Source organism: Carcharhinus amblyrhynchos, chromosome 9 (assembly GCF_965287045.1).
Source record: "Carcharhinus amblyrhynchos chromosome 9, sCarAmb.v2.hapA, whole genome shotgun sequence".
NCBI lineage: Eukaryota > Metazoa > Chordata > Chondrichthyes > Carcharhiniformes > Carcharhinidae > Carcharhinus > Carcharhinus amblyrhynchos.
Genome location: NC_137332.1, coordinates 9771408 through 9783994, shown reverse-complemented (window position 1 = coordinate 9783994; position 12587 = coordinate 9771408). Strand labels below are relative to the sequence as shown.

General features: G+C 47.1%; 1 protein-coding gene across 1 annotated transcript in view; it reads right to left on the bottom strand.

Annotated features, from left to right (window-relative positions):
• Window positions 1-1125: 1125 nt before the first annotated feature.
• LOC145348292 (vitellogenin-like) overlaps window positions 1126-12587 on the bottom strand; it is a 77959-nt gene continuing 66497 nt past the window's right edge. Inside the window, exons 32-35 of the mRNA XM_080196495.1 lie at window positions 11351-11445; window positions 9882-10041; window positions 7990-8151; window positions 1126-1247 (exon numbers count right to left, since the gene is read on the bottom strand). Of these exons, the coding sequence (XP_080052621.1) occupies window positions 1126-1247; window positions 7990-8151; window positions 9882-10041; window positions 11351-11445 (539 nt within the window). The remainder of the gene's footprint in view (window positions 1248-7989; window positions 8152-9881; window positions 10042-11350; window positions 11446-12587) is intronic.

Sequence of the window (12587 nt, the reverse complement as noted above, 5' to 3'; positions counted from 1 at the left end):
TACACATGCATACACACACACGCGCACACACACACATGCACACACACACAGACATGCACACACACAGACACGCGCACACACACACGTACACACACACACAAACGCGCGCGCACACACACGCACAAACACACACACAAACACACATACACACACACACGCACGCACACACACACAGCCCTACCAGCAAGAGCCAAAGAGTCATACCGTTGAATTTTCCCATCCCGCCTGCCATGAGAATTGGAGCAGGTGGGGACACAGTCTGTACAATGGTCCATTGACCTCAGGTGGGATTTTCAGGTCTCGCTATCGGACAATTCCGCTCCTCAAGTCACAGAGCAATACAGCACGGAAACAGACCCTTCGGCCAACCAGTCCGTACCGACCATGGCGCCCTCCAGCCAGTCCCAACTGCCCGCAATGGGTCCATATCCCTCTAAGCCTTTCCCATCTAGGTGCTTATCCAAACGCTTTTTAAGTGTTGCTATTATACCTGCCTCGACCACTTTCTCCAGCAGCTCATTCCACACACACAGAATTGCAGTCAGGAGCCAGACTATTGTGAGACTTCAGACTCTCCACTCACTGGCTGAGGAACAACAAGATCAGTTGTAACATCCATCGTTGCTTTCTCCGGACAACAGAACAGACCAGATCCTTTTTGAAAGATCTTGCGTGAGTATGGCTTGTCAGGCCTCTCAGGTAACTAATGTCCCACGTCTGGTCACTTCCAATTGAGCTATCAAGCGAGCTAGGAGGAGCAAGCATACCTCAGCGTCCATGTACCTCAGTAACTGTCCCAGAAGACCAGTTTGAGGGAGAGAGCTGGTAGTGATACAACCTGAGGATCACTACACCACAGGCCAGGGGCAATCAAAGCTACCACTTAAAGACTCAGATTTACTTTAAGGCAACATGCAAACTGTGTGATAGATGATAAATTAATTTGCTTGCTGATTTATTGAGTAAAACAAGTTACAGTTCAGCGCATCTAAAACAAATTTATTTTAAAAATAATTCAGTGTGTTACTATCGTGTCACATGTCTTCATTTCTTTAATTGCAACAGGAAGGCAGGTATTTATCCTCGGGACTCTGCATCAGACAGACAGAAATGCCAGTTATCTGCTTAGCTGCATTGAGAAGGGCATGAACAGGTGGTGTGGGCTTCAACAGTGCCAGTCAAGTCTTCACTCTTCTGACCAAAATTGGCAGATACCAGCTGCTCGTCGCTTGGATTCGCTTGAGAATCTGCAAGATATTAAACCGTGTTTAGTTTGCCCCGGGGAAGATCCCAGTGTGTTACAATGACCCCATTATAACATAACAGAGCTGCTACTAAGATATGGACGATAGTGCACAAGTAACTGCAGAGGGGATCCCACAGAAACTTATGAAATTCTAACAGGGTTAGATAGAGTAGATTCACAAAGAATGTTCCTGATGGTGGGGGAGTCCAGAACTAGAGGTCATAGTTCGGGGATAAAGGGGTTACCCTTTTAGAACTGAGGTGAGGAGAAATTTCTTCACCCAGAGGGTGGTGAATGTGTGGAACTCGCTAACACAGAATGTAGGTGCAGGCAAAACATTGTGCGATTTCAAGAAGAAATTAGATACAGGTCTTGGGGCTAAAGGGATCAAAGGATTTGGGGGGGAAGGGGATCAGGATATTGAATTTGATAATCAGCCATGATCAAAATGAATGGAGGAGCTAGGCTCGAAGGGCTGAGTGGCCTTCTCCTGCTTCTAGTTTCTATGCTTAGAACCATAGAAAATTACATCTTCTATAGCTTGTTGTCAGTTCTCCAGAAGAACACACTTTGTACAATTAATGGTACACACTTTGTACAATTAATGGATTAATGAGGAATTGGAGTCAGGAGCTGGAGAATTTTGCTGTTTTTTTTGCAAATGGATAAAGGTGCATATTCTATCACTGAACTCAGCCATTGCTCTTGTAAGGGCTGACACAGCCACAATGGGCCAAATGGTCTTCTTTAGTATTGTAACCATGCTCACCCTACATCTGACTCGTAGTGGCGGAGGTGGGCCATTAATAAGTAGCAGGAACTTTCAAGTTTCTCATGCCCGCTACCACTGGGGAACCCATGGTGGGCTATCGCCATCGGCAGGACTGGAAGATCCTGCTAGCAGGAATGGCTGGAAAGTCCCTACCCATAATTCTACCTTGGATAAGAACTGGGATCTCAGTTCTAGGTGAGGGAGGTAATATTTAACACAATCTCCAACTCCCGATTTTCAGCAGCCTTTGTGAGGACACCAGAGATCCAACTTTGCTCTTGGATCACCCCATTCCCTTTCCCTTCTTGCCTGCTGTCAGACAGACACATTACTCTGAAATGTCACCCTCACAGCATAAAGGGAGAGTCCGAAAAATTCCCAGCCTGGCCTGCGCATCTCAGGAGAAAATGTCTGCAAAGATGGGATCTCCAATGGCATGGGTGCAGGCTGGTGTGGGGGTAGTTAACATGGGACAGATGCAATCCCAAGGGACGCCAGGTTTTGAGTGGGCTATTTCAAAGTTGCTGTGGGACTTTGTCCTAAACACACCAAGGCCCTCCAGCCTCGCCCCTCACTCTCCCTCACCATCAATGCACTCCCCATGCCACCTCATTCCCCCACCACCTATTCCCCCCTCATGATCCCAATGGCAATCAATGCCCCTCCACCCACCCCCCAAGATCCCTCATAACCCCCCCTCCTCCTTCCATGCCAAGTGATGACACTTCCATGTTCATTGATCAACAGTTACAGAAGCAATGAACCATATGGTGGCATTATGCATAAAAATAAAACTTTAAAAAAAGTGATTCATTCATAACTTTCCTTTGGGGAAAAGAGTTTTAAGAAGTTGACTCAGTGAAGGACAATAAAAGTTCTAATCATCCAAGCCCTTTAGAGTAAACAATGAGACAAATCATAAGCTCGTGGAACCACTTAACCTTGTGTAAATAAACATTGAGCAACTGGCCACAGAGATTGAGCCTCAGCTGTCAATCAAGCAATGTTTTCATACAATCCTACAGTGCAGAAAGAGGCCCTTCGGCCCATCAAGTCTGCACTGGCCACAATCCCACGCAGGCCCTACCCCTATATATTTTACCCACTAATCTATGCATTTCAGGACACTAAGGGGAATTTATAGCATGGCCAATCAACCTAACCTGCACATCTTTGGACTGTGGGAGGAAACTGGAGCAAACCCACGCAGACACGAAGAGAATGTGCAAACTCCACACAGACACTGACCCGAGTCAGGAATTGAACCCGGGTCCCTGGAGCCGTGAAGCAGCAGCGCTAACCACTGTGCTACCGTGCCGCTTGTGATAAGGGAATGGGTTTCACAGGGCAAGGCTGTGAGTGAGGTGCGTGTGGAGCAGTAACTAAGGGCAATGAACCATTTGGGTTTGAAAATCCCCATTGACAAGACAGGGCTGGTGGGTGGATAATGGAGACAGTTATGTTGTGGGGGTGGTGTGATGTCTGTGGGGGCCATCGCTCCCACTTTTCACTTTGGGACCGCTTTATCTGCTTTTTTGAGACCCGGGAGCGATGTGACAGGGGTGCGTTTTTCAAATTTTTTTCTCTCACTGCACATGCGCAGTTGAAGGTTCCGATTGGAACAAAGAACAAAGAACAAAAACAGCCCGGGAAACAGGCCCTTCGGCCCAACGAGCCCGCGCCGCCATCTCAACACCACCAGTCCCCCGCTCCACCCACGTCCCTTGTCTAATGTTTTATGGCCATCCAGATTGGGGGAAACTGATTTAGGGACAATTTATTCCTGCCAATCAGCCTAACAGCACATCTTTGGGGTGTGGGAGGAAACCGGAGCACCCGGAGAAAACCCACGCAAGCACGGGGAGAATGCGCAAACTCCCACAGACACCGGCCCAAATCCATGTGTCTGCACAGCAATCAATGATAGTCACTGAGCTGTCGTCTTGCCCAGTATCTGGTCCAGTTTAGGCACACACTAACGACATAAAGCACTAGGCCAATCTTGAACAACCAAGAGCAGCCCCAGTACGACCCATTGCGTGTATGCCCCTCGTTGGACACAAGGCGGACCGACTTAAAACCTGTGAATGAAAAGGAAAAAACGAAATTGGAGCTGCGATGTTTCAGGTGCGATAAGCCCTCCCCACCAACTTGCAATTTTTTTTCAAGCTGAGCGTGTATGGGGGTGCCCGGGAATGAATTTCCAAGTTGAATCTGAATTACGCCCAGATTCAAGCACTTAGAATGGAAATGGTAAGATTGAGCCCACTGCCTGTGTGGAGTTTGCACATTCTCCTCGTGCCTGCGTGGGTTTCTGCCGGGTGCTCTGGTTTTCTCCCACAGTCCAAAGATGCGCTGATTAGGTTGATTGGCCGTGTATTATCAGGGTGAAAAAGTGGGGTTACGGGAATAGGGCCTGGGTGGGGTTGTGGTTGGTGCAGATTCGATGGATTCTGTTCAATGAAATCACTACGCTAAATATATTTGAACTGGCGCAGTAGCTCTGAAATTCAGTATGGACTGGTCACATTGTATATCCAGGTGTCCTGTCAATGGTTAAAGATCAATAAAATCTCTATAACATTTCAGGTCTAGAGTATTCAATGTTGTATGATGTCCCAGGTTGTGTGTGAAAGAACCGACAAGAAGAGTAGGGTTAGTGACCGAAGGAATGAGCTAAAGGATTTTCAGGAGCTTTTTAAAAGTAGGAAATATGTCCCATGGTAACGGGACTCAGGGAGAGAGTTATTGTCTGGAATTTTACTGGCATGCCTGCCTCGATTCCGAGGGCAGGCGAGACTCAGAAACCAGCATTCTCCATTGGCCTCGAATGGAACTGTACAAATCTCAGGTGGACCTGTGGTAAAATTCTGCCCATTGTCTGGAATTTTACCGGCCCGCCTGCCACGGGAATCTGAGCAGGCGAGGGGCGGACAATGGGAAGGTGCGTTGACCTTGGACAGGACTTCACGGTTTCGGGGCGAGCGAGGCTGTAAACTCTCGCCCATTGAGTGCAGGAGTGTATTGAGTGGCGGATGGTGGAGTGTAGACTGGAAAAGTAGAATGCAAAGCTGTAGGATGTTGCCAACGGGAAGGCGGGAGGGATTTTAAGCAAGGAGGAAGATTTTGAAAGCCAAAACTTGTTGATAGACACTCAGTGGAAGTTAATGATACTAAATGTGGGGAAGGATGTTGAGTTCTGCTGTTGAGGAACAGAATGGTATAAAGACGTCAAGTGTCTCAAAATTGAAGAATCCTATATATTTACTTTATTGGACCCTTGTCAGACCCTACTTGGAGTACTGTGCGCAGTTCTGGTCACCTCACTACAGGAAGGATGTGGAAGCTATTGAGAGGGTGCAGAGGAGATTTACAAGGATGTTGCCTGGATTGGGAGGCATGCCTTATGAAGGTAGGTTGAGGGAGCGAGGTCTCTTCTCCTTGGAGAGATGAAGGTTGAGAGGCGACCTGATAGAGGGTTATAAAATGTTGAGAGGAGTAGATAAGGTGGATTCGGAGGCTATTTCCCAGGGCTGAAATGGTCGTTATGAGAGGACACAGGTTTAAGGTGCTGGGAAGCAAGTACAGAGGAGATGTTCGGGGAAAGTTTTTCACTCAGAGGGTGGTGAGTGAGTGGAATCGGCTGCCGTCAGTGGTGGTAGAGGCGAACTCGCTGGGGTCTTATAAAAGACTTCTGGATGAGTATATGGGATCTAATGGCATTGGAAGTTACAGATAGTTCTATGGCTTGGTAGGTATAGATGTGATCGGCGCAACTTGTGGGCTGAAGGGCCTGTTTGTGCTGTAGTGTTCTATGTTCTATCCCCACTATCGATATTCTGGGGGCCCAGGTTCTAACCCCGTCACGGCAGATGGTGGAATTTGAATTCAATACCAAAAACCTGTAATTAAGAATCTCCTGATGACCATGAAACCATAGTCGATTGTCGGTAAAACCCATCTGGTTCACTCACGTCCTCGAGGGAAGGAAATCTGCTGTGTTTACCCGGTCTGGCCTACATGTGACTCCAGAGCCACAGCAATGTGGTTGACTCTCAGCTGCCCTTGGGCAATAAATGCCGGCCATTCAGCGATGCACATGCTCCACGAATGAAAGAAAACAACTCTCTTGAAGGATCGCGCTCCAGACACCGTGAAGCAGTCTCCATAGTCAAGTTTCAGTGAAGAGCATTTTTTAAATAACAGGATATAACTATATAATATTCCAGTAAAAGCTACTGTTATGGAAAAGACCCAATTGCTAGACCGTTGGACATCAATGCTCATCTCTAGACTGACTATAGCTCTGTGCTCAGTTCCACGTTAATCCTTTAGTTACCAGACCCAACTCCTACTGACTTTAACAATTCACTTTTCCATTGTGCATCAAGTTATAAAGATCAGTTTTTGTTGAGAAAGTTGCCAGTAATTAAAGCGTAGGGAATCCTTTGCTATAAAAGGAAGGAAATTACACTGAGCATGTGTTCGTCATTGCTAAGTCTCAGATAGAGAGTTGCATTCAATCCTGGTTATCACACTATCATTTCAAATAGTCTTGGGCTGGAACTTTCTGAGTGCCCATGCTGGTGGGATCTTCTGTTCGCACCTATTGTGCACCCCCCCCCTCCACCTCATGGGTTTCCCAGCAGGTTGAACATAACATAAGAACATAAGAAATAGGAGCAGGAGTAGGCCATCTAGCCCTTCGAGCCTGCCCCGCCATTCAATAAGATCATGGCTGATCTGTCGTGCCTCAGTTCCACCTTCCCGCCCTCTCCCCATAACCCTTAATCCCCTCTCTTATCAAAAACCCATCAACCCGCGTCTTAAAAATATTTAGCGAGGTAGCCTCCACCACTTCAACGGACAGAGAATTCCAGAGATTCACCGCCCTTTGAGTGAAGAAGTTCCTCCTCAACTCTGTTCTAAACCGCACCCCCTTTATCTTGAGGCTGTGCCCCCTAGTCCTGCTGTCCTTTCTGAGCGGGAAGAGTCTCTCCACCTGTATCCTATCCATCCCATTCATCATCTTATATGTCTCAATGAGATCTCCCCTCATTCTTCTAAACTCTAACGAGTACAAGCCTAATTTATTCAGCCTCTCCTCATAGCTCAACCCCCTCAACTCCGGCATCAGCCTAGTAAACCTCCTCTGCACTCCCTCCAAGGCCAAAATATCCTTGCGCAGGTGCGGCGCCCAAAACTGCACACAGTACTCCAGCTGCGGCCTCACCAATGCCCTATACACCCGCAGCAAGACCTCCCTACTTTTATATTCAATCCCCCTCGCTATGAAGGCCAGCATCCCATTCGCCTTCCTGACCACCTGCTGCACCTGCAAGCTGGGTTTTTGCGACTCATGCACAAGGACCCCGAGGTCCCTCTGCACCGTCGCCTGCTGCAGGTTGGGGGCGGAGTTGCTGGGAAATCCCACAGGCAGCGGCGGGGCTGGAACAGCCCGCCATCGGCCAATGGCACACCATCTCCTGAGGTAAGAAACCCATTGTGGGGGGCGGGGGGGGGGGGTGGGCGAGGGGGGGAAGCGGGCAGAGAATCCCACCTTTGAAGTTGTGATCTGATTTGGAGTATCGTTGAACAATTTTAGACGTGCGTTGGAATTCTACCAGTGAGCAGAAATGTCCGTTGATCTTGGGCTGGAATTTCCGGTCTCGCCATCTGGGCTGTATAAATGAAAACTCTTTCCTGTGCTACAAAGTCAGGGTACATTAACAAAATGTATTAATAGCAACTTGTGAAAGGGAATAGGAAGTATGCTTGAAGAGACATAATTTGTCGGGCTGTGAAGTAGAAACATGAGTTGCGGTCTAATTGGATGGTTCTTTCAAAGTGATAGTACGGGTGCAATGGGCCAAATGGCTTCTTTCTGTGCCACCTGTTTCTGTTCTGCAATGACTATGATTCCAAACTCATTCATCACAACAGAATAATGTAGGCAAACTAGCAATCATACCAGCTGGAAGGCAGTGGAAGCCATAAACAACCGGAGCTGTTTTCACTGGTGAACATTCAGTCTGGCAGCGTAAAACCGGGTCAATCGTGTAGCATTTAGATTCCTGGCCGTGTATCTGAACGGCCTTCTCCAGTTTCACAGTTCTTTTCGTTAGTTTACAAGCTGAAAAGATGAATAAAACAAGAGTTGGATAATTAACCTCAGCGATACATGATTATTATGGTTGACAACAAGCTGTTCCTGTCATCTGTGAGTCCCAGATTTTCAACTTTGCTGATCTTGGCTAGCAAGATGCTAAGTTGCCCCTTAGCGTCAGAGGGACTAACGAGGGTAAATGTGTGGGATTACGAGGATAGGACTCGGGTGGGATTGTGGTCAGTGCAGGCTCGATGGGCCGAAATGGCCTCCTTCTGCTTTGTAGGATTATATGATTTGTGTGAATCACAGGTGTTTCACTTCAGGTGTGATTCTATTGATACACTAGGAAGCTTTTATTAAAACAAACTTCATTTAACAATACAGTCTAACTCTAACAAGTGAATTAGCTTAACTTTTACCAATTTAAATATTCAAACAGGACAAGATACAATTCTTAACCTATCACTAATAGTTCCAATTTAAGCAATATTCCTCATAGTCTTAAACTTCTGTTCGGAATCAGTCAGCAAAGCCCCACTCTTACATGATGTTACTGGTTAACAGTCCTAGAGCTTTATCAACACCTCCAGGGGAGATAGAGTTAGAGAGACCCCTGTCTTCTAAAACAGCAGCCTCCAGAGAGAGAGAGAGAAAGTGGGAGACACCTCTTGCTTCTTTTAGCAGAAACTGCCTACTTTACCTATAAACTGAGCTCCTCCCCTTCATATGATTCTGTCTCTTTCAATTAATCTAATCAAAGCCCTACCCTGAAACCCCAGGGGAAAAAACAAAAATAAACAAAAATGCACCAACTCAGATTAAAACAAACATCCCATTATCTAGTTCTCAGCACGGAGCTGCCCGGTACAGACAAATCGGCACCATGTCAGCAAAACTGAATTTTAAACATACCCCACTCACAAGAAACATAATCTAACTACATTTCTTAAAGGCACAGTATCATCACAGTGCTTGGGTGGCTGAATATCAACCTGTGTGCCTGAAGTGATTCAGCCAGTGAGTCAGTATGCCCAAGAGACTGAGAGGGATCCTGTGCCAAGTTTCTATTTTTACTGAATTAGTAACCAGGTGCTATCACTAAAATCAACCTCACTCTCCCACCTCAGTTAAAGAGATAGCAATGACCACTCTTCCTAATCCCTGACTGTAATCCAGTGGCTCCTGCAGTAATTGAGTAAAATTTACTCAAGGTCTGAGCTAAGCTTCGCTCTCTTATCCCTTTGGCTCCACCATCACTTCCAGCTCTGACCACCAGGGATCATACATCCCAATAGGCTAGATGGTATGGTGGGTGGCACGGTGGCACAGTGGTTAACAGTACTACCTCACAATGCCGAGGAGCAGGGTTCGATTCCCGCCCTGGGTCTCTATCCTCATAACCCTCATGCATTTACCTTATCTAGCCCCCCGATACTAAAGGACAATTTAACGTGGCCAATCCACCTAATCTACACATCTTTGGGGTGTGGGAGGAAACCGGAGCACCTGGAGGAAACCCACGCAGACCCAAGGAGAACGTGCAGGCTCCACACAGATGGCCATCCATGCCTACAATCCCTGGCGCTGTGAGGCAGCAGTGCTAACCACTGTGCCAATGTGCTGCCCCATTCTTCTAAACGCCAATGAGTATCGTCCCAACCTGCTCAAGCTTTTCTCACGAAACAGACCCCTTCATTCCAGGAAGCCAGAATGCTGAGGTTCTCACTCAAAGAGACCGGAATAGTTTATTTTACCATCTTTGCAATTTTCCCCTGGCAGTAACCACGAGTGAGCAAATTTGAGAATGTCAGTGGTGCTGCGTTTATTCGGTTGCTGATACTCATTCTTCCGCTGGGAATCGCTTCGCCCACACAATCCGCACGTGCTCTCAGCCATCCATGGCACCACGGCAACCTGGGTTAGGGATGAAGAGAGAAGAAGCGTTCAATGGAATGATGATAAAACTTCAATATAATTCAAGGCCGGTGTAGCTGTTATGAAAGGGGTGATTTTAAGTCTCTCCACCCAGTTGGAGTTTGGGTCACTCTGTCATATTTACTGCCCCATTTCTGCTCCGTAGCGGCTGATGTGTCTGACGTGACTCAGGCGGGAGTTTCTGCTGGAAGGTAAGGGGGAATAAAACAGACAAAAAGAAAGACTTTAATTCATAAAGCGTCTGACGCCACCTCAGGGCAACCCAGATTACTTTGCAGTCAACGAAATACTCCTGAAGTGTAGTCGCTATTGCGCCGGAGGGTATGCAGTAATGCAGGTGGCACAGTGGTTAGCACTGCTGCCTTACAGCTCCAGGGACCCGGGTTCGATTCCTGGCTTGGGTCACTGTCTGTGTGGAGTTTGCACTTTCTCCCCGTGTCTGCGTCAGTTTCCTCCAGATGTTCTGGTTTCCTTCCACAAACCCAAAGACGTGTGAATTAGGTGCATTGGCCATGCTAAGTTGCCCCTTAGTGTCCCAGGATGCATAGATGGACAGATTAGCGGGGTAAGTATGTGAGGTTACGGGGATAAGGCTTGGGTGGGATTGTCGTTGGTCCAGTCTCGATGAGCCAAGTGTCCTCCTTCTGCACTGTGGGGATTCACTGATTTCTATAATAATTTGTGCACAGCAAGATCCCACTGAAACCAATGGCTGGGATTTCACAGTGGATGTTGCGAGCCAGCCAAAAATCCATTGACTTTGGTGGGACTGGAAAATCCAGACCCAATGTGCAGGGGTGTAGATAGTAATGCTGACTGAGGGATGAATATTGGTCAGGAGAGAATGCCCTTGCTCTTCTTCAGAACCTTATATCTGAGAGGGCAGTTTATTGCCTTATCCAAAAGGCTGCACCTCTGACAGTGCAGCAGTCCCTCAGTACTGAGCTGATGTGTTAGTCTAGATGATGCACTGTCTGCTTATGTAGCAATACCGCATTCCTTTGCCATTCCTTCACAGTCGCTGGATCAAAATTCTGAGATTCCCTCCCTAACGGCGTTGTGGGCCAACCCCCAGCGCATGGACTGCAGCGATTCAAGAAGGCAGCTCACTGTCACCTTCTCAAGGGCAACTAGGGAGGGGCAATAAATGCTGGCCCAGCCAGCGACACCCGGGTCCCATGATTGAATTAAAAAAACGTAGGATTCCGATGGACCTCAAATGTAAATTTTGAAAAGCTAATATTTTTCTTGAGCTGAAAGGAAGAACGCAGCATGAAATGATCAGCACCTTGATCTCTTTGCCATCGAAGGAGAGATTTTCGAGACCCAGTTCTGGTGCTTTTATCTTCAGCCCATTGTCATCTCTCTCGATGACCAGGGATCCTGCAACAGTGAAAATTACCATTAGACAGGATCAGTCACAAACCGGTTGGAGCTGGAAGAAGATTGTCAGGGAGGCCCTGGCCTAGTGGTATTGTCACAAGGCTATTAATCCAGAAACGTAGCTAATATTTCCCCCTGGAGAGATGACCATTGAGAAGCAACCTGATAGAGGTTTATCAGATGTTGAGAGGTATAGATAGGGTGGATTCTCGGAAGCTATTTCCCAGGGCTGAAATGGTCGCTACGAGAGGATACAGGTTTAAGGTGCTGGGGAGCAGGTACAGAGGGGATGTCAGGGGTAAGTTTTTCACTCAGAGGGTGGTGAGTGAGTGGAATCGGTGGTGGTGGAGGCGAACTCGCTGGGGTCTTTTAAGAGACTTCTGGATGAGTACATGGGATTCAATGGGATTGAGAGTTATAGATAGTAGGTAGGGATATAATCAGTGCAACTTGTGGGCCGAAGGGCCTGTTTGTGCTGTAGTGTTCTATGTTCTATGTAAGATGTGAGATTTTGAGAAGCTGCTTCTGGATAGAGACAAATCAGTCGGAGCATTGAATTTGTGAAAGTTTGATACTTTGCTGTGCAAAGTGGGCATTGAATACGAACATACAAATTAGGAATAGGCCATTCAGCACTTCTAACCTGTTCCGTCGTTCAATAAAATCATGACTAATCTGCCCAATAGTTACTGAAATTCACAACAAGCGCATTGCAAAACTGAAAGCCAATTGTGAAGTTGTTCAACTTATACATTTAATTATTCAAACTTTGGGTCAAATCTTTGTGGTTTAATGTAACATCAGCTTGAGGTATATTCTACCATTGAACATCGCCAGTGCAGAACCTTAAAAAATAGGACAGTGATTGGCAAAATCAAGAAACTGAGATCCTTGTTAGGGATGGAGGTTTCTTTGCTTTTATGGGCAGCACGGTGGCACGGTGCTTAGCACTGCTGCTTCACAGCGCCAGGGATCTGGGTTCAATTCTTGGCTTGGGTCAATGACTGTGCGGAACCTACACATTCTCCCCATGTCTGTGTGGGTTTCCTTCAGGCGCTCTGGTTTTCTCCCACAGTCTAAAAGGCTAATTAGGTTCATTGGCCATATTAAATTCTTCCTCAGTGTACCCGAACAGGCACCGG